We start from the raw sequence: 27,023 nt of genomic DNA on the forward strand, positions 1-27,023 counted from the left end.
TACCTGGGAAGGGATAGAAGACGGTCAGTCACTCACCGACGCTAAACCGCATGTCTGTGTACCACTCCTCAGGGTATTCCGCGCAATAAACCAGGTAATAGGCTTGCAGGAGTCCGTTCCCTATGCAGAAGGCAGTGGCTTTCAGAAAGATCACCGCTGATAAAGGCCTGCCTCTGGTGAGCAATGAGTAAATAAATGTCCTAGGAAGAAGAAAGTGATTAAAAGTCATTACTGAGGAAAGAAAGAAGGGAAGGGGAGGAGAGGGAGCAAGGGGTGGGGGGCGGTAAGCCACAAAATAGTCCAAAGAGATAACGATACTAAGTGTTGCGAACACTCTCCCATTAATTTTGGCCCAGTCAATAAAGTGTTTGGCTTGCAACCTCGAAGACCTGAGTTTGATTTCACAGTCTATCGGGATTTGTCTTTGTTGTTTCTTTTTCTTTTTCTTTTCTGTTTTTTTTGTTTTGTTTTGTTTTTGTTTTTGTTTTTTGCCTGCCGTGGTGGCATGCCCTTGTATACCCAGCACCGGGTACACAAAGATGTGCATTAAATGGAGGTAACTGTCTGTTTCTATGTGATTTTTTTTCCATACAATCAGAAAATTTCTTTTTTAAATTTTTATTGGACATTTTATTCATTTACATTTCAAATGTTATCCCCTTTCCCGGTTTTTCCTCCAGAAACCCCCTAACCCATCCTCCCTCCCCCTGCTTCTATGAGGGTGCTCACCCACCCACTCCTGCCTCCCTGCCCTGGCATTGCCCTACACTGGGACATCTGAGCCTTCCTGGAACCAAGGGCCTTTTCTCCCATTGATGCCAGATAAGGCCATTCTCTGCTACATATACAGCTGGAGCCATGGGTCCCTCCATGTGTAATCCATGGCTGGTGATTTAGTTCCTGGGTGCTCTGGAGGGTCTGATTGGTTGATATTGTTCTTCCTATGGGTTGAAACCCCTTCAGCTCCTTCAGACCTTTCTCTAACTTCTCCACTGGGTACCCTGTGCTCAGTTCAATGGTTGGCTGAGAGAGCCTCTCAGGAGGCAGCTATATCAGACTCCTGTCAGCAAACACTTCTTGGCATCAGCAATAGTGTCTGGGTTTGGTGACTGTATATGGGATGGATCCCCAGGTAGGGCAGACTCTGGATGGCCTTTCCTGCAGTCCCTGCTCCACACTTTGTCTCTGTATTTCCTCCTGAACATTAAGGGGCTACAATAGCACTTAGATACCATCAGTCAATCATCATGTTACCCATGCTGTCTCATTCAGACTCAGACATTTACAACCTGCAGCCTGCAGGCTACATGCATTCCAGATATCTGTAAATGTCCCTCCCCACCCCTAAAGTATAGATGAAGGTCATGTTGCTATGTCAATAGGCTGGATATCCTTCCAGGCATGCCACTGAAATTCAAATTAAAACTCTTTTCAGATTCCATCTTACTCAAATTATAATGGCTGAAATAGAATAAAGGCAAGTTACAGCCAACACTGGCAAGTATGTGGGAACATAGGAAAAAAAACTTAATCACTGCTGGTGGGGCTACAAACAAATGCAGCCACTAACAAAGTCAGCATGGCAGTTTTGTAAAAGGTTACAAATATATTTCTTAAATGTTCCAAGCATACTACTTTTGGTTATATCCTCGTAAGATTTCAATATCTCAGCTAGATGCTAGTAGTGCACTCCTTTAATCCCAGTACTTGGGAGGCAAAGGCAGGTGTGTCTCTGTGAGTTCAAGGACAGCCAGGGCTGTTACACAAAGAAATCCTGTCTCAAAAAATAAATAGATAAATAGATAGATAGATAGATAGATAGATAGATAGATAGGTAGGTAGGTAGGTAGGTAGGTAGGTAGATAGATAGATAGATAGATAGATAGATAGATAGATAGATAGATAGATAGATAGATAGGTAGATAGATAGATATTCAATATCTCACTGCCAGAAGACTTGAAATAAGCTAGGTGTCTATCAAGAACAATTTTTTGCTTGTGTTCTGTTTTGTTCTACTGGTGGTAGTTTGGTTTGGTTGTTGTCATTTTGGTTTTTTCACTTGTTTGTTTTTCTTACGACGTGAAAATGCATAGAAGCTACCCATTTGGCGTCTCGTTTTATTTACAGAAGGTAGACAGCATCCCTATTTAGCAGCTGATGACAGAGGGACAAATAAAAGAATTATCACCCCATACAAATCAAGGGAATAAAAATTGGCTCCACAAACATGTCAGGATTATGTCTTTTTTTCAGAAATTTGAATATGAACTAAAAGTTTGCAGCAACCTGCAGCACTCTGATAAAGGAAAGGCTGGATGACATCAAACGCAACCAACCCTGTGACATCAATTCACCCTAGATAGACCCATTTACCACACTCACGCTCTCTGCAGCCTTCAAGCTGATAGCTCACGTTCCAAGTGTTGCAGGGAGTAAGGAGGGGCGTGGCTCTTTCATGCTCTCTAAGAGAATCCTTTACTCTACCTGCAAAGCTCTGCTCTGCTCAACAGGTTTGTCTGTGCCCCACCTCACACAATGCTGAATGATTTAGAGAACAGTGCCTTTTAGTGTTTCCATAGCTTGGGGCCCTGGGATTCTTACCAAAGGGGTAAAGATAAACCATATGCAAGCTTGCAAGGAAAAGCTAGGGAATGAGATGATCTCAGGAGTATTCCTGGGGAAAATGGTATCTGGAAATATGGATGGAGCACCAGAAAAACAGCACACTCTGAGGTCTAGGAGTAACAATTCGCCAGCAGCAACACGCAACCAGGCCTTCGTCCATCAACACCACTTCCCTCAGGAAGCCAGGGCCTCATGAAGAAATAGCTACTCACACATCAGAGGCAGGGAGGATGCAAGGGAAGGCAAGGGTCTTTTATTGTGTTGGAAAGTAAGGGAACAACTGAAGAGAAAGGGAGACAGGAGGTTGCCCAACTGCCCCACTAGCCATACTTGTGATAAACAGGGCGTGGAAAAGAATAACGGCTCTAGATGCTAGTGAATATTGGATAAACAAAGTTCTGTGACTTCATATTGATTCATTCATATATATATATATATATATATATATATATATATATATATATACATATATATATATATGTATGTATGTGTATGTATATATATGTATGTGTATGTATGTATATATATGTATACATATATGTATATGTATTCTTTTACTCTTTTGCACTTATATATGTATATATATACACACACATATATATATGTATTACACACATATATGTGTGTGTACATATATGTGTGTGTATATATATGCGTGTGTGTATATATGTGTGTGTGTGTGTGTGTGTGTGTGTGTGTGTGTGTGTGTGTGTGTGTATACCTTTGTCAGTAGAAGGACAATTAAGCATTTCTCCTACATCCTGTGCTCTGACTTGCCTTCTTGTGTGAGGTCTCTACAATAAGAGAAGGGGAAACAGGCAGTGCCCTCACTCATGATCCTGCCCAGAGGGATTCTTTTACTCTTTTGCACTTAGCAGCTCTTTTTAAAAAGTCATGGAAAGATGACTCAGCCTATGGGTGATTTTGGAGTCCCTTGAACAATAGCCTTTCTGATGGTAGCAGTTACTTGCTGCTGTTTTATTGAGAAGAAGAGCTTTTGGTCATCAGTTGAAGACCCTTGCCATCCCTTGCATCCTCCCTGCCTCTGATGTGTGAGTAGCTATTTCTTCATGAGGCCCTGGCTTCCTGAGGGGAGTGGTGTTAATGGACAAAGGCATGGTTGCGTGTTGCTGCTGGTGAATTCTTACTCCTAGACCTCAGAGAGTGCTGTTTTTCTGGCACTCCATCCATATTGCTATTTCCGGATATCACTGCCTCTTGACAATGTAACTTTGTTCCCTAAATGAGACCAAATACTCAGCTTATGATGCTTCCAAAGTAAACCATGAACCCAACCCAAGCTTACGGCCTCCTAAATCAATCATCCTTGTTTCTTAACCAAAGGGATGTGTCAGAGCAGGCTATCTGCAGCAAAAAAGTGGCAGAGGTCTGAGATGCTAGACGCCCCTTAGTTGTTCATGCACAGCACAGCTGGTGTACAGCCATGACGGGCTGATGTGTAGTCGTTCAGGACCCAGACTCTTCCAGGAGTCTTAGGTGTGTAGATGAGCAAACACAAGAGAATGTGGATGGCTCTGTGGATTTTACTGAGGATGGGTCTTCGGAATAGAGAGCTATATATTATTCCCACCCTTGACCCTTCATCCCCATGCAACCAGAAGGGAAAAGGAAAAGAAATCCATAAACATGGAGAACAGTGAGGAGCCAGAAGTTCTAGGGAACAAACGTGGCTCTTTGGACATAAATGGCTTTGCTTTGGAAAGCTGGAAGCAATTCAAAACAGTATATGTCTCAATGTTGAAAAAAAAAGATTAAAAAATGATGAAGAGAGGGGAAAGAGAGTTAGTTGGTTCACAAGACTACAAATCAACGCCAGGGACTTGGACACAATTTCCCCTTCAGGTCTGTATGGTTGGTGCTGTTTATCAACCTGACAAGAATCTAGAATTCCCTGGAAGATGGGCCTTTACCATGCCTGTGAGAAACTATCTTGACTACATAAATCGATGTGCGAAGGTCCATCTTAATTATCATTCCCTGAGCTGGGAACCCAAACTGGGCATTAGCATGGATGCATTTATTCTTCTCTGCTTCCTGACTGTGGGTGTGAAGTAACCAGCTACTTCAAGTTCCCACTGCCTTGACAACCTCACTGTAACTGACTGTACCCTGGAACGACGAGCCAGAATAAATCAAGCCCTTCTCCCTTAAATTACTTTGTCAGACTATTTTATCTGAAACTGTTATTATTATTATTATTATTATTATTATTATTATTATTATTATTATGTGTGTATGGGTATGTGTCTTAGGGTTTTACTGCTGTGAACAGACACTATGACTAAGACAACTCCTATAAGGACAACATTTAATTGGGGCTGGGGTACAGGTTCAGAGGTTCAGTCCATTATCAGCAAGATGGGAACATAGCAACATCCAGGCAGGCATGGTGCAGGAGTTGCTGAGAGCTCTACATCTTCATCTGAAGGCTGCTAGGAGAAGACTTTCAGGCAGCTAGGATGAGGGTTTTAAGCACATGCCCACAGTAACACACCTACTCCAATAAGGCCACACCTCCTAATAGTACCACTTCCTGAGCCAGTCATATACAAACCATCACAGTATGTGTATGTATGTATGTATGTATGTATGTATGTATGTATGTGCACTACCTGCATGCATGGCCCACAGAAGCCAGAAGAGGGCATTAGATCCCCTATAAGTGGAGTTTTACATGGTTGTGAGCTGACACATGGGTGCTGGGAATTGAACCCAGGTCCCCTGAAAGACAGCATTGCTCTTAGTCACTGAAGCATCTCTCCACCCTGAGTAGTTTTTATTACAGCAACAGGAGAAGAAACGAAGATAGCATCCTATGCCCTACCTACCTTTTGTGGCTTTGTCCATGGTCTGGAACCATGGCTCTTTAATTTCTTCCTGTGCTGCTGATGTCAATTTTAAATATTTTATGCTCATTCGGATAGAGTCTAAGTATTCTGTAAATGTGAGGCTTTTTGTCACCGCTAAGTAAATGTTCACCAGGAAATGGAGGGGGTAACGGCACTCTCACTGGAAAGGGTTAACTGAAATTGCAGATCCAGATTAAACCCAAAAGGGAAAAAAATTAGAAATAACACATCTTGTGTCACCAACTCATATTTAACTAAATCTTCTTCAAATATAAGTGCTATTGCAAAGATTATCAAGCCAATTGAAGACTCTTCACTATATGAAATTTGAGACTTGATTGTCAATCAAAATAAATTCAAGTTCTGCAAATACATAGAAAACTCCCCTGTGTTGCGCTTAGCTCTTCTATATAGTGACCTCGTGCCCTCTGTCAGTCACTGTCCCATATCTCTGGTTTATTTTACAACAGAACTCCTCTCCAGAGCAGCCCACACTTACCATCTCTATGACGTTTTCTCCTCTAGTGCCTCTGTCCCCACAGATGCAAGTCCTGGCAAGGTCATATTTCCAGACCAAGATCAGAGTCAGGCCTCTTCAGGCTGGACAGATCCATCCCCGCCTCCTGGAAACAGTGCCAGAAAGCGTACCACACTCCCTTGGGTACTACACTCCCTTGAGTACCACACTCCCTTGGGCACCACACTCCCTTGAGTACCACACTCCCTTGGGCACCACACTCCCTTGGGTACCACACTCCCTTGGGCACCACACTCCCTTGAGTACCACACTCCCTTGGGCACCACACTCCCTTGAGTACCACACTCCCTTGGGCACCACACTCCCTTGGGTACCACACTCCCTTGGGCACCACACTCCCTTGAGTACCACACTCCCTTGGGCACCACACTCCCTTGAGTACCACACTCCCTTGGGCACCACACTCCCTTGGGTACCACACTCCCTTGGGCACCACACTCCCTTGAGTACCACACTCCCTTGGGCACCACACTCCCTTGGGTACCACACTCCCTTGGGCACCACACTCCCTTGGGTACCACACTCCCTTGGGTACCACACTCCCTTGATTCTTCAGCTTCATTCGTCTGTCCTGCTTTTCCTTTGTGGGGCTATTCTCAACCCTTTGTCCTCCAAATATTGATGCCCCATATGTCTCAGACATCTGTGTGATGGCATCTCCTCAAATGATATGAAGTAGGGTCACTGTGGTCTGATTGTGGTTTACCCTTGGTCTCCATGCATAGCACTGGGGAAGGCTTTAGGCTTTAGGAATGTGTTTTAGGTTTTGAGTGCTCTATCCTAGTGGACGGACAGACTCCTCTATGGAAGGGTTTACAGGGGTGGCTGCTTGTTCTTGCCTTTCTACGTTCTAATATGTGGAACCACTACAAGAAGGTCCTTGCCAGATGCCACCGCCTTGATACTGAATCCCCAGCCTCAGGAACTGTGAGGGCTGAATTCACACCCCTTACAAAGCCCTGTCCTAGGAGCACGAGCAAAGTGAGGCAGGCGTCCGCCCTAATGGATCATCATTCACTCATGGACCACTCACTGGCAGTTTCATGCTACATGCTTCATGTCATGGATGTCATGAAGATTTCTGTCTTAACACACCCCAAACAAGATCCCTGATCCCCCACTCTCCCCAAACCTCTCCCTCCCCCTCCCTCTCCCGCTCCCCTTCCCCCTCCCTTCCTCTCTTTCTCCCCCCCTACTCCCCTCCCTTCCTCCTCCTTCCTTTCTTCTCTCTCCCTCCCTCTCCCTCTCCCCCCACCTCAGGTAAATTGATTAGCAAGTGCCATCATCTCTATGGTAGAACCTTACTTCCAAAACTCAGCCATATCTCACCCACTCCACAACCCTTGAATTCAAATCAGCACTAAAATCCTCCTGAAGAAGTTTGCAAGATCCTTCGCACTTGGCACTCACACTACTTCCACTGCAGTCTCTTCTCCCTGTGTGGCAAACCCAGTTATGCCCTAAGCTGGATCACATCGCCTTCCCTGAAACACACCTTTCTCTCCCTCACATCTTCCTCCCTTCCCCCCTTCCCTTCTCCCCCTCCCTCTCCCTCTGCCCTTTCTCCCTCCCTTCCTCAATCTTTCCCTCTCCCTCTTCCCCTACAATGCCCCCCCTTTCTCACCCAGAGACCAAGAAAAAGAAAATGTAACCTCACTCCTATCAAACAAACAAACAAAAAAAAAAAAATTCAGAGAAATTTCTCCCACCCCACCACTGAGCTGGGAAAAGCACTTGAAGCCTTGTCCAGTTGTCAGAGAGCTGAAAGGGAGCCAGGGCTTTCTGGTTTTCCATATTCTCTCTGTGCAAGGTGAGATCTTGTGGGGAATCTTTTCATCCTGACCCTAATCCTTATCCTGGTCTGGATGGTATTTAGAGATGGCTGAGTGGAGAGTGGAGGCTGCTCACTCCTACAGGGATTGCTGGGAGAGACTGCCTGGGAGGAGAAAAGAAACACAGTTGCCAGGCAGGCAGTGGTCAGTGAAGAGCAAGTATGAACCCAGAACTCCCACCCCCTGCAACAGTAACGAGGAGTCTTCACATTAAGATAACCTGGACTGCTGCCCACACCTGGCAGGAATGGGGTGACTCTCCCATATCCTTAGCTAGATCAGTGTGACGAGATATTGACACTAAATCCTGACATAGGCTACTCACCTGAGAGGAGGAAGCCTCAGTTAAGAAAACAGTCAGCTAATGGATGGATCACAGGGCTCCCAATGGAGGAGCTAGAGAAAGTAGCCAAGGAGCTAAAGGGATCTGCAACCCTATAGGCGGAACAACATTATGAACTAACCAGTACCCCGGAGCTCTTGACTCTAGCTGCATATGTATCAAAAGATGGCCTAGTCGGCCATCACTGGAAAGAGAGGCCCATTGGACACGCAAACTTTATATGCCCCAGTACAGGGGAACGCCAGGGCCAAAAAGGGGGAGTGGGTGGGTAGGGGATTGGGGGTGGGTGGGTATGGGGGACTTTTGGTATAGCATTGGAAATGTAAATGAGCTAAATACCTAATAAAAAATGGAAAAAAAAAAAGAAAAAACATTCATAGGATCAGGCTGTATGCAAGCCTATAGTATATTTTCTTAGGTAGTGATTGATGGGGAAGGGCCCAGCCCAATGTGGGTAGTGCCATCCCTGGGCTGGTGGTCACAAGTTCTATAAGGAAGCAAGTCAAGCAAGCCATGGGAGCAAGCCAGTAAGCAGCATCCGACCATGGCCTCTGCATCAGCTCCTGTTTCCAGGTCCCTGCCCTTGTTCAGCTTCTGACCTTACTTCCTTTGATGATGGACAGTGATACGGAAGTGCAAGTCAAATAAAACCTTTCCTCCCTGAGTTGCCCCAGTCACGGTGATTTGTCACAGCAATGATAACTCCAACTAAGACAATAGTTAAGCACACTGGTTAGTTACTCTTGTGGAGGATGTAGGTTTGATTCACAGTCACCACATGGAGACACACAACCATCTGTAAGTCTAGTTCTCCGGGATCAGATTCCCTCTTCCGGCCTCTGCAGGCACAATATGTGCAAGTGTCATACAGGCATACACATAGACAAAATGGTCATACATATAAAATTAACAATAAGTAAATCAAACAAACAACAACAACTGCTAGCAAGCACACAGGGAAAGAAGAAGACGCGTTAACTGCTGGTGGGAGTGCAAAGAGGTGAAGCCACACTGGGAATAAGTATGGAAGGTCCTTAAAATAATAATAATAATAATAGAACTACTAAGTGATCCATTTACATCACTCTTGGGTATGCAGGCTAAGGAACAGTACCACATATACTATAACCCCAAGATATTGTAGCATTGTTCGCAGTAGTCATTGTGGGACCAGTTCTGCTGTCTGTCAATGATTAAAGAATTTTTGAAATGTGGTACATCATATACACGATGGAGTTTCTTTCTGACATGAAGGAAAAATGGATGCATTGGAGATGATCACATTAAATAGAAGAAACAAGACTCACAAGGATGGATTCTGGTAAGGCACGGGAGAGAATTCTCAGAGCACTTGCTGCTCTTCCAGAGGACTCAATATGGGTTCTTTCCTGCATCCACAGCAGGTGGCCCATGACTACCTACAACTCAGCACCAGGAGATCTGATGCCACCTTGTGGCTTCTGGGAGCACCTACACACACACACACACACACACACACACACACTAAACGATTTTTAAAGAAATAAAGGGAAGGAAAACAAGGGAAAATAGTAGATGCCGTGGGAAAATGAATACTCAGTTCAGAAATACAAGCAATGGTGACATGAGTGAGTAACACTGAGTGAGTATAAGCAGAAACCACTTAAACCCACCAGTAGTGGAGATGGACAAATTAGCAAAGATGAATTAATTATAAACTCTACTGGAGATACTTCCAGTAAATTTGGAGTAATGGCGACTGGATTTATTTTCCAGGCTGTAAATAAGCAATACAAACTATATGAAACAAAAATTATTAGACAGTGAAAGACAGTATCGTCGATTATTTTCCCACTGCTGCGATAAAGTAGTCTCTTAAAAACACCTTAATGGAGGACAGAGTTATTGAGTTCTTGGTTCTTGGTCATAGTGCATCAGAGCAGGGAAGCCATAGAGACAGATAGCAATAAATATACACACACTAGTGCTCAGGTCATTTTCTCCATGGACATATACAGTCCAGAGTGCACTGCCTAGGGAATAGCACCACCAACAGGGGGCAGGTCTTCTCATCTCAGTTAAGATAATCAAGATAACCCCCCACTGACATATCATAGGCCCACCTCACAGGTGATTCTACATTTTTCTTAGCTGACAATGAACACTAACCATCACATACAGGAATCTCTGAGAAACAAGAAAAAAAAATGTGTGAACTTTAAAACTAACCCAGATTGCTATTTTGAGAGAATGTCTAGGCTGAAGTACAAAGAAGGGGATTCTAAGTTAACGCTACAAGATTCTTTTTTTTTTTTTAAGATTTATTTATTGTTATACGTAAGTACACTGTAGCTGTTCTCAGACACATCAGAAGAGGGTGTCAGATCTCATTACAGATGGTTGTGAGCCACCATGTAGTTACTGGGATTTGAACTCATGACCTTCAGAAGATTAGCCAGTGTTCTTAACCACTGAGCCATTTCTCCAGCCCATGCTACAAGATTCTTGAGTCATGAGATCAAGATGTGTATAACTCTCATTACAGAGTACATTACTGAAGAGAAAAAACACACACACACACAAAGTACTGAAGAGGGTCTTCTTTAGGTAGCCAGTTAATTAGTGAATTTGTGTAAGAAAAGAATCATCCCCCAAATTTACGAACAGTACCCAGTACTTCTATTTGACCAGGAATAGGGTCCATTTTCACCAACCAGATAGAAAACTCATAATTCCTGAGACACTGCTAGAATGCTCAAAAAGATCTTATTTTAAAGAAGATTAATCAGCCCTAGCTAGACCAGCTCTCTCTGGAACCACATAATTCATGCAATGTCTGAAAGGATTGAATTGTTTCCAAAGAGCTCAGCTACGTCTAGGATGAAGATAAAGAATATTTATAGAAATGTAAAGATTCCTAGCCTTCAACTCTATAATTTCTTCTTTTGTTGTCTTACTGGGTTTTGTTGTTTTGTTTTGTTTTTGTTTTTGTTTTTTAGAATCTGGGTTTGTTATGTACTCCACCCTGATCTGAATCTTCATATGTAGCTAAGGCTGGCTTAAACTCATAATCCTCTTGCCTCAGTATCCCAAGTGGTAGGATGATGGTGATTAACCATCCCATCTGGCTTTAAAAAGCTACAATTTCTGACACATGCGAAATGTGGTCTAACACATGCAAAAAATGTGAGTAAACATTGTCCATAACTGGAATAATAATTAATCAAAAGTGATAAATAAATTATATGGAAGAGTCGGTAAGTGGTTCAGGGAATTAAGACATTTACCATCAAGTCAGATGGCCTGAGTCCCATCCTGGGATCCATATGGGAGAGGAAAGAAACAACTCCCACAAGTTGTCTTCTGACCTCCACACACATATGCATACAGAGAAGGGAAAGAAGAAAAAAGAAAACTAAAAACGAAACAAAACAAACAAAAACAAAAACACCACATTGATATTAGAGTATAGGGGACAATGATATTAAAGTGACTATTGTAACTACATTCCATATGTTTTTAAAATTAAGCCAAGACATGAAAGTTTTCTTTTTTTTAAGTTCAGACGTCTATGGATGAAAACTAGAGTTAGGAAGGAACGATCTACTTGGCTGAAAACCATAAAAGGATGTGCTTGCTGGCTTGCTTGTTCTGGCTTTCTCAGCTACTCATCTTTTACACTCCAGGCCCATCCCACCTAGGCATTGCCCACGGTGGGACGGGCCCTCTTCTATCAGCTGACCATTAAGAAAAGACCCAACAGACCCATGGGATGGAGATAATTCCTCAGTTGAGGTTTCTTCTTCCCAGGAAACTCTAGCTTGTATCAAATTGATGATGATGATGATGATGATGATGATGATGACGACGACAGCACAATTATAATTGGTTCTGACTGTAGAACAGTTAAGTGATCAGATTTTTTTTTAGATTTTTTTTAAGTCTTGTATCTATATAACTTTTTTTTCCTTTTGGGGTGTTTCCTCTTAACATTTCCCTTCAGATCAGTTTTCAAGTGCTCTCTCTCTCTCTCTCTCTCTCTCTCTCTCTCTCTCTCTCTCTCTCTCTCTCTCTCTCTCCCTCCCTCCCTCCTCCCCCAAAATGAATTGCTTTTCAGATCCTGTTAAACATTAGCAGATTGTTTTCCTAGAAAACTTGAATAACATTTAGTGACATGGATTCCAAGTGGCTTTTTTTTTTAAGTATCAATTTAGGTATATTTAATATGAATGCATGCACTTAAACTGCATAATCTGCTGTTTCAGGTGTGCACATATCTATGATACCATATCACAACAAATACATCCATCACTACCAAGAGATCTTTTGTTCCTCTGTATCTTCAGGAAACCACCGGGTGTCTCTTATATCACCACGTGCTATTTGGACGTTATAAAAATAAAATAATAAAGCATGCATTCTTTTGGGCTTGATTCCCTTTACCTAGAACTATTTCGCCCCCTTTCCACACTGTAACATGTGCCAATATTCCATTCTTTTTATTTCTGGAGTAATGCTTCATTATATATTGATACCACAGTTTATTACTTTCACCGATTGACCAACGTTTGAATTATTCCCAGTTCAGAGCTTCCCCCAAAGGAGACACTGCAAATATTTCCACATAAGTCTTCCTATGAGTATGTGCTTTTACTGAGGGCAGAGGATACCTAGAAATGAAATATCACGAACCCAAAAGCATGTAAGCACTGACTTTCTGAAACTTTTTCAACATTTAATTTTTTTCAACCACTGTCTAACTATTTTCAAACATATTTATCATTTCACATTTCAACCAGCAATGTGTGGGTGAATAGTATGGCTACATGCTCTTTTAGCCTGCTTAGTAGCTTCCTAATGATATCATGGTTCAATTTTCATTTTTTGAGCTATTTCATGATGAGAATCTCTTTGTGTTCTTATTTGGCATTCTGCTATTTTCTTGGGTAAGATGTGTATCTATGTAATTTTCCCATTTTAAAAAGGTAAGGTGTGAAGTCAATTATTAGAGGAGAACCATGTTTTTGGCAAGCAGCACTACAGCATCTGGCTGTCCATACTCAGAAGGAATTTTGATTCACACTTCTAACACTAGAAAAATCGGTCACTCAAAAAATGAATCATAGGCCTAAATGCAAAACCCAAAACTATACATCGTCTAGGAAGAAGTACAAGAGAGGACCCTTGCTACCGAAGCTTAGGCAAAGACTTCTTAGAAACAACAGCTAAGGCTCATGGACAAATGGGGAAACTAGAGTGGCTAAGTTAAATGTCAATGTTTTCAGAAGATAGCTCGAGAATTAGAAAAGAAAACCACAAACTGGGAGAAAAATACTTGCTTAGTGCCTACCTGGCACGATATTTGTGTTCAGAATATATAAATAACCTTAAAGTTTAGCAAGAAAACAATTGAATAGACTACTATTTAGATTTGTTGATGAAATATGTAACTTTAGGCATGCAGAGAGCCTTCCCTGAGAGATGGGCACACAGAACAGGCAAATTTGGAGGCACAGAAACACAGTTACCTGTTGTTAAAAATGTGGTGGGAAACAGGGATCTAGAGGTTCTTCAAGGAAGTTCAAAAAACCAGGTACCCTGTTTTGTTCAAAGTACCCTGTTTTGTAACAAAGGGTCAGCCTGGACAATGTGGATCATATGTAATGGAACAATTTTAAAAATGGAAGAGTTTTGAACATGGCCTAGTGCCTGACATGAAGCTTGAACCAACTAGTAGGTCATAGGTACAGACAATTAAATTAGAATTTAAAAAGTAGAAAGATTGTCCAAGACTGGGTGTAGAGAGTGCAGGGTGGTCCTAAGCCAGGGTCTCCAGATGGGACCCCTTTCCTGACAGAATATCGCCTTTCCACCCACAGATCTGGACAGAGCATCCTTTAAAGAGCAGTTTGTGCACTTGCCTTCCCAGGGCCCTTCCGCTCCCCCACTACTCCCCACGTACTCACTGAGGAGTAGCATAAGAAAGAACAATGAGATGACCTGTGTAAATCATTAACATAATGCCCAGAACACCCAGAGCCCAATAAATAGTGGCTTCTCCACCCCCCTCCTCCCAACCTCGCTTCCATAACCAAATGGAAGGCAAATTGCACTGTTGGCCCTAATTCAGAGGTTTTTAAATTTTAGAGCTCCTGTGTTGGTCTGAGTATCATTAGAGACTCCTCGGTTGAGAACAGAAACGTTTGAAAAAACTTGAGTCTTGACTTGAAGCTCCACCCTCCTACCCCACCCCATCCCCATCCCATTAATACAGATGCAAGATGCCACATCCCGACAAAACTCCTAAGATAGAAAATGTATGTATCCTGTGTAATAACAACAGAACAAAACAAATGTATGTCCCCCTCTCCAACTGTCCTTGGCCTATTATTCCTTGTGAATTATTCAATTGGCCAGTGTAAGGATAGGATCTCTCAAAGCACAGTTTGAGCCCTTCCATCTTCTCAGAGCAAGTATGACTTGGAGGACACCCGCAGTTGTCCAGCCATGGTTGCTATGGCAGTCTGAAGATACAGTTAGAAGACTCACCTGATTCCGATTTTCTCACTTTCCCCTAAACCTGCTTTGTCAGTAAGAAGTGTGATGAACTATCTATCTCTTATTGCTCAGTCCCCACTGCTGTCCGGTAGGCAACAGTGGAGCTGTTTGGGACCCCCTTCAAATACCCACAATCTATTCAAACATACGTCCCCTCCACTCAGACCCTTTCATATTGATATTGCTACCACCCAAGTTTCCATCCAGAAATAGTGGCAAGCATGCACTGAGAGCCCTTACCTGGTTTTCTCCAGGAGGTAAGCACCCAGCACTGTAGTTCTTTTTCACTATCATAAGACATAGCATGTGTAGGGACAGTCAAGGATCTGGTAAATGACAGGAGTTCAAGCCCTGCTCTTCCCTTCCTTGTCATGTATGTAACTTGGTACCCATCACCTCGATGCATCTGGGTCCCTGTTGCCCATCTTTGCTTGTTCTTTTTTAGTGACCTAAGTTAGATTTAACACAAGCAAGGAGTTGGTCTGCCATGCGTACCAGTGAATCAAGAACTCCATGGCTTGTTTACATTTTGGTAAACATAGCTGTATATTTCTTCGGATGTACTTATGATATCATCCCTTTTAAAAGGAAAATTCCAGGAACCCTGGTCTCTCCTGAGGGCATTCACATAAAGGACCCGGAGCCAATAATTCTCAGAAAATGACATTTACTACCAAGTCTCTAAATAAACGTAGCAAGCGCTTTCTTAAACTCACCCAACATTTTGCTATAGAATTCAACCAAACTTTTATTACAGAATTACCAGGGCACTGGATGTAAACCTATACCTCCCATTGTTTACTTAAGGGTTGCTAAATCGTGCCCAAGGGCCAAATCTGAACCACCACCTGGTTTTGCAAAGTTTTACTGGGATATAAGCACATACACTCCTTTGCTCACAGAATATCCACCTCGGCTGCTTTTTGATACACCACAAACAGGGGGCCATCTATTGTAACAGAAGGACCAAACAGCTGCAACACCTAAAATGATTACATCTGACTTTCAAGTTGGCTGTGGTCAGGGATGGGCCAACAATACTCACAGCACTCAAGAGGCTGAGGCAGGAGTGTGAGCTACCTTAAGATTCTGTCTAAAAATTAGGAATTAAAAATCAATAAAGTCTGCTGATTCTCATTGTAAATATTCTTTCAATGAATGTTAACTAGGAAATATTACGTGTTATAAATCTTCTCAGCACCTACCCATGAACATGCTTATCTCATTTACATCTCCTTAATCTGGAAGAATGGGGATTTGTCTATCATCATCAATAGACATTCGTTTTCACTGATTCTCAGCCGGTAAAAGTCTCCTTAGGCTGCCTGCTTCTGAACACCAAGACCCTCTGCACCTCACAGATGACAAGTGACCCACTGACATAGCCAGGAAGACTCGGGTCAAAACCTCACTTTGCTGCTCGGCAGCTCAACCCCTGGTGCATGGCTGCTGTAAAACGTAGATGTTAGGAAGCAGAGGCAGGGGTTCTGAGAGTTGGAAAGATGAGGACTAAGTCTTCTTAGGATAGATTTTAATCCATGTGCAAAGGGCCTTTGGGAAGAGTCAGAATAGGGTCACAGGCAAATAGTGGTTCAGTTGCAGCTTCTTGGAAGAAATAATGCTTAGCCTGAGTCTCTCATCAAAGAGACATTTGCACTGCCGGGGAATCAGTGGAAAAAGCAACAAGGACTTTATTAAAGATTTTATTACTTAGCTGACTGGGGAAACCATCTCGAATCTCTTGGAATTCCAAAGACTCTAATGTGTGCATGTCACAGCCCAACAGGTTCTAACCTTTTATTGTTGTTTTGTTTTGAGACAAGGTTGAACACTGCGCCCTGGCTGGCCTCAGTCAGAGTGATCTTAAACACCAAGAGAGCTTCCTGCTTCTGCCTCCCAAATGCTAAGATTCAAGGCAGGCACCACCTTACCCGGCTCCTTCTAACCTTTTGAGGGGGGGAGGAATTCTTTTCTCTTTTTCAGTCACTTTATTCCTATTGAGGTAACCAGCAAATCTTCAAAAGGGTACCAGCTATGACAGGTACTTAAGTATAGCACTGGCTACAGTGTAGGAGACCAAGTGTTCCTGTGAAAGAGAATACCAATACAAGAAATTGGACAAAGAGCCATTCCAAGGCTGGCATGGAGGTCAGCAGGAGGTGAGACAGCTCTGCCAGTTGGGTCAGACAGCATGCTTAGGCAGCAGTCATTTCCACGTGGCTAAACACCCACCACAATAGACTCTGAAATAAAGTAACCTGGTTATGCAACTTCAGCGATAATTCCTCAGTGATTGCCAGCACTCCCACAATGCCATGTGTTGCTGCTGGTCAGAGGAGCTCATTCATCCATTCAGTGTCTGCTGTGTGCCAACACTTTGCCCCAGGAGCACAGCGTGCAAAGAAATGATACAGGAGAAAAATAAGAGCTTGTTCTCATGGGATTTATTCTAATGCGATACCCTTCTACTAAGGGAAGTGGACTGAGCTTTAACACCCACACCGTAGAATAGCTTATGGTACTGAACAGTCCCCAAGGGACACTTTGCAAAAGAACTTGAACCAAACCTGAACCTTTTATCCTCCTAAGAACTTCATTCTTGTTCCCAAGCTGATGAATCCTGAATCCTCCAGGAATATTTGTACCAGGAGCCTAAAGACTCTTCACAGAGTTCTAACTTCTGGAATTCTTTTTTTTTTTAAATTGTTATTATTTTTTATTTTTTCCTTCAGTGCTTCAGTTTGAATTCAGAACTTCACAAATTACAAGCCGGAGCTCACTGACTAAGTTAGCTACTGAAATGAATTTAGGTGCAAAATGCGCAGCTTTTTCATCTAACCTATCTCCAAAAGGAGTCAAGTTAGTCGTTCAGCTATCAGTGAATAGGTAGGTAAATCGTGGCTTTTAGCTGAGGTTAAATGCAAAACAGACACTAGGAAAATATGCTCTAAGAATGTGTAATAATGTAGAGAGATACATATTGTAAAATGTTAGCAAGTCTCTGAAGATGGGTCAGTAGGACATTAAGTCTGATACCCTGAGTTTGCGTCTTATGAACCCACATAAAAAGCCAATGCAATAATATCTGTAATTCAGAACCCTAACTTAAGATGAGGTAGGGACAGAATTTCCTACACACTCTTGGCCCAGCTAGCCTGGAGTATGCCTTGCAAGAAACACACACACCATTAATTTTGAAAGTTCCAAAATGTTAATCAGGCAGGAGTATATATTTCAACAGAAGAAACCTATGTGAAATAATGTTAACAACTATAAAGGATGACAGACATGGTTTTTTTTTTACATGAATAATGTACTTACATATTAAAAGTGTACTTCTACTCTTCGAATGTCCAGTCTTGGCTTGGGCAAGCATCCACTGCCTTGTGTGACTAAACCAAGAATGGTGTGAAGCCTATGGCTTTTAAAAATCAAGAAAAAGTCTGCCACTGTAGTGAGAGCCCAAGTGTCAGCTTTGGGTCTCCAAAACCACCCTGTGGCTGGGGCAGCTTACTGAACATAGCCTGCCTTTTGTTCCAGTGTCCCATCTGCAGAATGGAGGTGACTGCAGTCCCCACCTAACCGGTTGGTATAAGGACCAATACCTACATTACATGGACTGTTTGCTACAGAGTGTAACATCTAGGAAGTGCTCAGGGGCCTCAGAAGAAGAGCAGAAACATGGGTGGAAAAGTCCACAAGTATCCTGTCCTGGTGAGTTAGAGACAAGTAAGTCAGGAAGCAAAGCTGTCTCAGAATCATGCCCCCAAACTCTTTACTAAGACATTTAAAAGTTCCTCTGAAGATGAGGGACAACGTGTACATATTTGTTTTACAGACAATTACTTCCTCGTTTATTTTAAAGGGCACTGGTCATATTTTTGTTGCACAAAAAGCCTTTTTTTAATCTAAAAATTGTGTTCATAGGGTTTTCAGAAAGCATGCATAGTTTTTCTATATGAAATGGCCTCACTTTAAAAAAAAAAAAAAAAAAGACTTTATAGCCAGGCTGTGGTGGCGTATGCCTTTAAAACCAGCACTATAGAGGTAAAGACAGGAGGTTCTTATTTATCAAGCCTAGGCTAGTAAGGGCTACAAAGTGAAACCTTGCCTAAAAACAAAAGTGTCTGTAAAGCTGACAGTAGTATATTTGGAGATAAGAATAGATGTCCAGGGGCTGGAGAGATGGCTCAGTGGTTAAGAGCACTGACTACTCTTCCAGAGGTCTTGAGTTCAATTCCCAGCACCTACATGGTGGCTCACAACCATCTGTAATGAGATCTGATGCATTCTTCTGGTGTGTGTCTGAAGACAGCTACAGTGTACTCATATAAATAAAATAAATCTTTAAAAAAAAAAGAATAGATGTCCATAAAACCACATTTTCTTGTCCAATATCTATTTCCAAACAAGCAAAATCAAATGCTTGCCTTTTTATCTCCTGCAACCTGGATCCTTCTCTCTGTACATCTGTATCAAATAAAATGATAACTACCCTGGGTCTTTGTACACAAGAGGCTTTTTGCAAATATTTATTGGATAACTAATACATAAATGTATTACTACTTGTCAATACTTAACTTTCTTAACGAATGAGAATTCCATATTAACACTGCATGATTACTAAATATTGACCAATAAAGATCCTCTGGATGGGGGCTAAAAGAGGCAGATTGAAATTTGTACTTTTGGCTCCTCCTTTCCTAGAAATGATGTGTTAATGGAGAGAAAATTCTGCCTTGGGTCCCCGTAGGCTTTTTTCTTTTCCTTTTAAATCTAATTTCTTACCTAAATTGATCTGATCTTCCGACCCGACCCGAGGGAGGAATTCTCTGCTCCACAAGGCACAGTCAGCCTCTGGCAGCCCTTAGCTGCTTAAGCTCCCTCCCCTGTTAGTTACCTGTGTGAAGAATCTATCAAGGACTGGGGGCCTGGAACGGAAAGTATTCCTTGGGAATTAGCTGGTCATCCTGACAGATATCAGGGGTGTCGCCTTCAATTACATAACCTTCCTGAGCCTTGGTTTCTTTGACTGTCCAGTGGGCATATCAAAGACATCTCCCACTTTTACAGTGAACCCAAACAAAAGGACAGATGCTAACAGGTCACAGAGGTGCTTCAGTGGTCCGCCTACTTGCCCTGGGGTCTCTTCTGGAGATTGCACAGTCCTTGGATTCTCGGTACCTCTTTGATCGCTTTCCTGTCTTTTCCTCCCACCACAAAAAGGCAAATTTCTGAACTCAGATTTTTTTTTCATCTAGAACGCCTGAGCTCTCGGTCAGCTTTGCCTGGCTCACTTCTAAGTCCTGAAGGTCTTGGGAAGGTAAATCAGTCGTCAGTGAGCTCGGCTTCTTAGGAGTCGTGTCTAAACACAATCCTCTCTATTCTCTTCTCCTCTATAGATGGGAGGTGGACTCTGCCCGCTTCCTTCCTCAGTCACACAAAGACCAAACTGATCAGAAGAACTTCTGAGAGTTCCAGAGTTTATCACCTCCCCGAGTCCCTGAACCAACTGGACCTGGCATTATCAGAGAAAGGTGAGGTCTATGAGACAGAGCAAGGCGCACAGTTGGAGATTGAAGGACCCTGGCCGATGGCATCTGCCCAAACTGAGTTCTCCAGCTTCATCCACCCATCCTCGCAGCTACTGGAGCATCCGAGGGGCGCCCAGGAGACATCGAAGGCATCTCCTGTGCCACTGGTGCTTCCCAACCCTGGGGATTCCAGCCTGAAGTCCCTGCCTGGAGCTCCAAACCTGCCTTACTCTGCGCTCCTCCCCACTCTTCGCGCTGCCCCTCGACGTTAGTCCACGCGCTGGAGCCGAGCAGGGAGGTATGCTCTGTGGAGAAAAACGCTAACCTGTGGAAGTAATGTGCGGAGAAGAGACCCAGCAGCACATTCCCCGGAGGTCCAAAGAGGGAGCGCGGCTGCCAAGCGAGCATCCCTACCGACACCACAAAGGAAGGCAGCTCCTGCAGGAACCAGGCTATGCGTGCGGGCAGGAGGGGAACTCCCGACGACACACTCTCGCTGTGTTTCCCGTAACTGGCGGGTTTCCCAAAGCACAGGATCAGGGTCCCCATGGTGGCCAATGTGGCGCTACCTGCCAGCACCGGGACCTGATGGCACACAATCGGCATCTCGCCTGTGTTCACAGCTGGTAGCTGCTGCCCGCCTGGTGGAGAGCGCGGGCCCCTTTATGGAGCGCCAGACGCCACCCCGTGTCCGCCCCTCGGACCAGGGTTCCCTCCCCATTATAGCCCTCCCCCACCCCACCCCCCCTTCCGCGTGCCTCCCACCTTGGCGCAGCCCGCCCTGGCTCTGCTTAGCCACAATGCCCATTTCTCCCGTCTGGTTCTTTTGACTTCAGCTGGGACACAGAACTGAAACTTTTGTAGAGACAGACAGTGTTTTGGGGGGTGGGGGCTTCCCTCTCCACCTGTGCCCTCTGTCTGCTTTGATTTTAGTTCTTGTCCTCCATACGTGGCCCTAAGATGCCTTGATCCTCGTTCACCAAAGCACTGGGGCTTCTCCATCCCTTACGCACACCCTCAGCTCTGTCGCCAGGCAGTGCCCACCATGGATCTCCCTGGCAGGACTTTCCACCTGCAGCAGTTGTCCATGCTTCTCCACTCCCCTCAGTTTCTATCCAAAGCCAGATCCTTCCTCCCGTCCTGGGCTTGGCATTCTGGTACTTTGAAACCCCACCATTCTCTCTATGTACTGGGACCTCCTCTCCTCTGTTACTCTGCATGCCTGCTAGCTACAGCTACGGCCACACTACGACCTTCCCTCCACCTCTCAGGCAGGTGCCAGCCAGCTTTTAGGGTAAACGCCCAAATTCCTCCTGGGTCTCAGGGTCGCCAGCCTTGGAGAAAAGTTTGTCCCTCACATGTTCTGGTTAGCCCTGTGGCAAAGATTCTGAAAACTCATACAACACCCCGCCCCACCCCCAGGCTCCTCCAAAGCTGGCACAAACTCTGCCTAAAGTTTCGGCGTTCTCTAGAGCGTTTTCCCAGTTCTGAAGCGCTTGAGCTGGATTCCATAGAATGGTGACGATGCTCTCTAAGCACCCAGCACACAGCATTCCGCACACCGGACCGGACCGGATTCTTTTCCCGCTTACGTTTTTCCCACTCTTTCCCCAACCTCCACACACCCCAGCCCACTTCCATTCCCCTATCTCTATTTTGCTTCCGAGACAGCCCTCCTTAGCTGCTCCTTCTTCCCCTCTCCCCTCCTTCCTCTGCTCTCTATTTTGACCTAACATCTTCTCACCCCACAACCCTTTCCCATACTGCTGGTCCCTTCAGTCTTCCATCTTCTTGTCTCATCTTTGATTACTTAGGACCTGTTTCCACCACCCACCCCCGTCCCTGTTGGGGGCACAGCTCACCACGCTTTCTCTGCCCTGCCTCCCCCACCCATCCCCCCCACCGTCCCCTTATTTCTCACTCCTTAATTCCAGCTCACCTATTGTAGGATCATTCTTACTTCCCCATCCACTCCAACCAGTCCTGGAACTGGTTGAAACAATGCATATATCCGTCTGTTCCAGATTAGGGAAGTTTCCTCTGACAAATGGGGATTCATTATTGATCCAGGGCATCCTCTTCTTGCTGACCAAGAAGTAATAACCATCGCCCTGCTGCATTAAAACTAAAATAACAATCATGTTTGCTTGAAACCGATCATCACGCAGGAAACACTCAGACCGACTGGAGCACTTTCCAGGAAATAGCCAGGTGTTGATAGCTCAGCAGCTCCCTGCAGTTTAAACAGGTTTTCTATAGGTTTGACCCTAACTTCTGAGTTCCTACCTGTTCCTTAAAGATGCTCATATCTAGATTGTCAGCAGAAACCCCAAGTGTCAGAACTGCACTCACCACTCAGATGCCTTCCAAAGGCTTCCAATTTAACCAGTTTATCTTCTCCTACACTTTACCCAAATTCTCCCTCTGGGTTTTGATTGCTACCTCTTCTCCACCTTCAGTAACCATAGTCACCTTAGGAGGCTGCCTTGCTGGCTCAGAGAGCTATGGAAGTCATGGTGTCATAACCAGAACCTTGGTGTAGCTTTCCTAACCAACTCAATGAAATAACTGTGAAAAAATGAAATGTGCCCATCTCAATTCCTTCCTCTCCTTTTGTATAGCTTTGTCAAATTGGAATGTTCACTCTCCTTTGTATTTCCACTCCTATAGCAACTGTTTGCCAATTAACAACCCATACTTAAAGTCAACCTTACAATGAAAACATCTCCAGCCTGTGTATCTGGGGCTTGGCCAACACTATCTGATCCCAGCCAAACCTAGCTGATCTTTGGCTTTGCTTTGTTGATGCCTTGCTCTGTGAACTACCTCAGCATAGCTTTAAACAGGAAAGATCCTTAGCCCAGGCTCTCATCCTGGAATAATTGGACTAGACCCTCCATTCTATGTAATGTCAATAGAAACAATAACTTTTACAAAAATACAAGAAATAGCACAAGACCCAGCCTACTCTTGCTTCCTAATCATTCAACTGGCCAAATAAAATCACATGGCTGATTCATTCCCACTGTAGGAGACGACTTATTGCAAAGTTACACAGCAAAGGGCAAAGAGATATAAAGAGAGAATTGAATTCAAAAAGGCAACTGAATGAATTAAATACACAAAAGAGAGAGGATCAAATTGCAAATGTCAAGCTTGATTGGTTCTCATAAAGGGAATATGTTCTCATAACCTGTACCTAGGTCAAGAGACAAACTCAAAGCATTCTGGGGACTCCCCTCCCACCTCCTTACAGAATAACCACTGCCCTAACTTCGAGTACCATAAATTAGCTTTTCCTGCTTCTGAACTTCATTTAAATGGGATCAGACAGTATTTGCTTTTGTGTGTGTTTTAATGGTACTTGGAATTTGTTTTACTCTGTGACTGACTGTCAGACACACAGACAGAGAAATAATAGCCATGAGGGGAAACATTGATATTCTTACATCCTTAGAAACCAGAGACACAGCAAGCCACACAAGCCTATCTAAGAAACAGCAGGGCCCACCAGGAAGCATCAAGACTAAACAGATGAGGCAGAATAAGGAAAGACTACTTTATGTCCAGTGGCTTAGTGGTAAAGAGGCTAACACTGGTTGTCTATCTCTTGACCCTGGGATAATTAAAATAACATATAGTAGCCAGAACTTGAAAACCCAATACAAGATGGTTAGGCTTGCTTAATAAAGGTATATCAGAGTCATTTAAAATTTTGGAGAAAATATGTTGTGAAATTCCTGCCTTGTCAGCAGGACATGATTAGTTTTATGTGTGTGTGTGTTACACATTGTTGCAAATAGTTGTGACTTGTTAGTTCTCAAAGTGTAGTATTCATTTAAGAGAGTATATTCTTTCCAACTGACAAAAAAAGTAACTAACATAAGAAAGACAAAGTTTATTTAATCTCACAATCTGAGATACAGCCTGGGGTGGGGGTGGCAGGGAAAACATTGTGGCAAGACCCTGAGATGGCTGGTTAAACTGCAAGGCACTTAGGAAACACAAATGAATACTGATACTTAAATTTCAGTCTCCTATCTTCCAGTCCTGGATCCAAGCCACATATACCCTGGTGCTGGCTCTATGCAGGGTGGTCATAGGTTTGCCCAGGGGTGTGTCACCCAGATGATTCCAAATCCAGTCACCTTAACAATGAAAATTAATCGCAAGTTTACCCCTTTTCAACTTGACACAAACATCACTAAATCATAATTTTCCTTACCTAGCCCTATAAGGCTCATGGCAATATCAGAACACAAATGTATTTCTGTTTTAAAAACAACTGAAAGTCACATTTTCACCATTCAAAAACAAAAAGACCAAAAATGGAACACAGTGTTCAATAAAAACTAAAAATCACAATACTGTGGAGGCAGAGGCAGCTAGATGTCTATAAGTTCAAAGCCAACCTGCTATACATGATGAGTTCCAGGCTAGCCTTGGCTCAGTCCTAAAAGGAACATCTGTATCAATCCTCAAAAGATTAATAAAACATCCTATAAGATGGGAAGGAGAGAATGTGAAAGATGGAAGATGGAAGTGACTAGTGTCTGCAACATGATGTGGTCTGAACATGACATGGTCATTGCACAAATTTAAGAACACACTGTAGACATGGCTTCCTGCATAGGATCAAGCCAACAAGACCAATGTTCCAGCAGGCAGCACTAGCTGGTATCAGCAGGTTAAAAAAATATTTTAAGAAGGAGGGGACCATGGTATATGCTCACTGATAAGTGGATATTAGGCAAAGAGTGTGGAATACCCACCGTACAACTCATGGACCACATGAAGCTCAAAAGGAAGGAAGACCAAAGAGTGACTGTTTCAGTCATGCTTAGAAGGGGGAACAAAATAATCAAGGAAAGTAGAGGGTGGGAGGAACTTGGGAGGAAGAGAAGAGGGGGAGGGGAAAAGAGAAGAATCAGGTATGGTAGGAGATGGAGGAGATGTACAGAAGGTCAGAAAATTGAACAGAGGTGTGTAGCAATGGGGGATGGGGAACTGGGGGTAGTAACCAGAAAGTCCCAGATGCCAAGAAAGCAAGAGCCTCCCAGGACCCCATGGGGATGACATTAGCTGAAATACCCCATAAAGGGGAGGGAGAACCTGTCAAGGCCATATCCAGAGGTCAAGCATGGCCTCCCCATTTGGGGGGATGGGGCCATCCACTCATCTCCAAAATTTTAACCCAGAATTGCTTCTGTCTAAAGGAAATACAGGGACAAAGAGTGGAGCAGAGACTGAAGGGAAGGCCATCCAGAGACTGCCCAAACTGCAGACACCAAATTCAGACACTATTGCTGATGCCAAGAAGTGCTTACTGACAGGAGCCTGAAACAGCTGTCTCCTAAGAGGCTCTGCCTGATCCTGACCAATACAGATGCGGATGCTCACAGCCAACCATCAGACTCAGCACAGGGACTAAAATGGAGGAGTTAGGAGAATGACTGAAGGAGCTAAAGGGGCCTTATCTGGCATCAGTAGGAGGAATGGCCCTTGGTCCTGTGAAGGCTTGATGCCCCAGTGTAGAGGAATGCTAGGGCAGTGAGGTGGAAGTTGATGGGTGGGTAGTGGAGCACCCTCATAGAAGCAGGGTAAGTGGGGATGGGATAGGGGAGTTGCAGAGCGGAAACTGAGAAAGGGGATAACATTTGAAATTTAAATAAATAAAATATTCATTTTTTTAAAAAAGGAGAGAACATGGAGGTGAAATCAAATAATCAAATGTATATAAAATTGGTATTAACAGAGGTAAAACATTAAAAGTAAGCAAACCAATAATAACTGAAATACCCCCCAGGTTGACAAAGAGCTCATTTTTATAAATTCAAGCATCATAATGAAAATAACAAGCAGAGAATAAACAAACACACAACAACAAAAACCCAAGTCATTCCACACTGAGGCATAGTACATATAATTTATAGGAGGCTGGAAGCAGCCAGCAAATCTTAAAAGCTATAACAGCAACATATCTTCTCTGGAGAGCCACAGTCTAGTTCATAGCTAACTTCTCAGAAAAAGAAAAAATTGCAGGATAAAAGAGAACAAAACACTTTCGAAAATGCCCAAGGAGAAGCTGGGGAAATGGCCCAGTTGTAGTCTCCCCCAGCCTTGAAGCAGGCAGATTCAGGGTGGAACCTTCCGACTTAGATGGCTCTATTGTTCTGTCACCTGCCACTGCTCTTCTCCAAGACACTGCTACCTGCTGAGAGGCCCTGGAGATATTCTGGAGACAACATCCAGCAGGCTGGCAACAGGCACCAAGAATGGATTGGCGGGGGATGGGTCTCCCCACTTTATAAGCACAGACTCTTAGTAAACTTTGGGGGCCTTGAACAGAAATGTGTCTTGGCCTCCATTTCTCTCATACATTATTTCTCCCATACAGCTCCGGCCTCCCACTCAGGAACCCAGTTAGTGTGGCTGCAGGCGGCTACAGGCGGCTCACACCCAGTGGTTTAGACCACTGGCTACTTTTTCAGAGGACCTGTGGTTGGTTCTCAGCACCTACACTGAGTGGTCCATTATTGTCTGTAACTCCAGTTCCAAGGGATCTGAGGCTTTCTTCTGGCCTCTGCAGCCACCTGCGCATAGGGTGGTTCACATGAGCTCATGAAGGAAGGCACACTTTTTTTAAAAATTTTTTTAAAAGAGTGCTTTAGTGATCAAATAAGTATCACCCCATAATTCTTCCTATATTCAATAAAAATGTTACTCAATAAATGAGACAAAAT

The 27,023-nt window shown here is 43.7% G+C and overlaps 1 protein-coding gene across 1 annotated transcript in view; it reads right to left on the bottom strand.

The window, feature by feature from the left end:
* The window catches only part of Srd5a2 (steroid 5 alpha-reductase 2), a 32,970-nt gene extending 12,051 nt beyond the window's left edge, over positions 1-20,919 (bottom strand). Inside the window, exons 1-2 of the mRNA NM_053188.3 lie at positions 20,606-20,919; positions 37-200 (exon numbers count right to left, since the gene is read on the bottom strand). Of these exons, the coding sequence (NP_444418.1) occupies positions 37-200; positions 20,606-20,886 (445 nt within the window). The 5' untranslated portion in view covers positions 20,887-20,919. The remainder of the gene's footprint in view (positions 1-36; positions 201-20,605) is intronic.
* Positions 20,920-27,023: the final 6,104 nt, after the last annotated feature.

The sequence above is a fragment of the Mus musculus genome, chromosome 17 (genome assembly GCF_000001635.26).
Source record: "Mus musculus strain C57BL/6J chromosome 17, GRCm38.p6 C57BL/6J".
Classification (NCBI taxonomy): domain Eukaryota; kingdom Metazoa; phylum Chordata; class Mammalia; order Rodentia; family Muridae; genus Mus; species Mus musculus.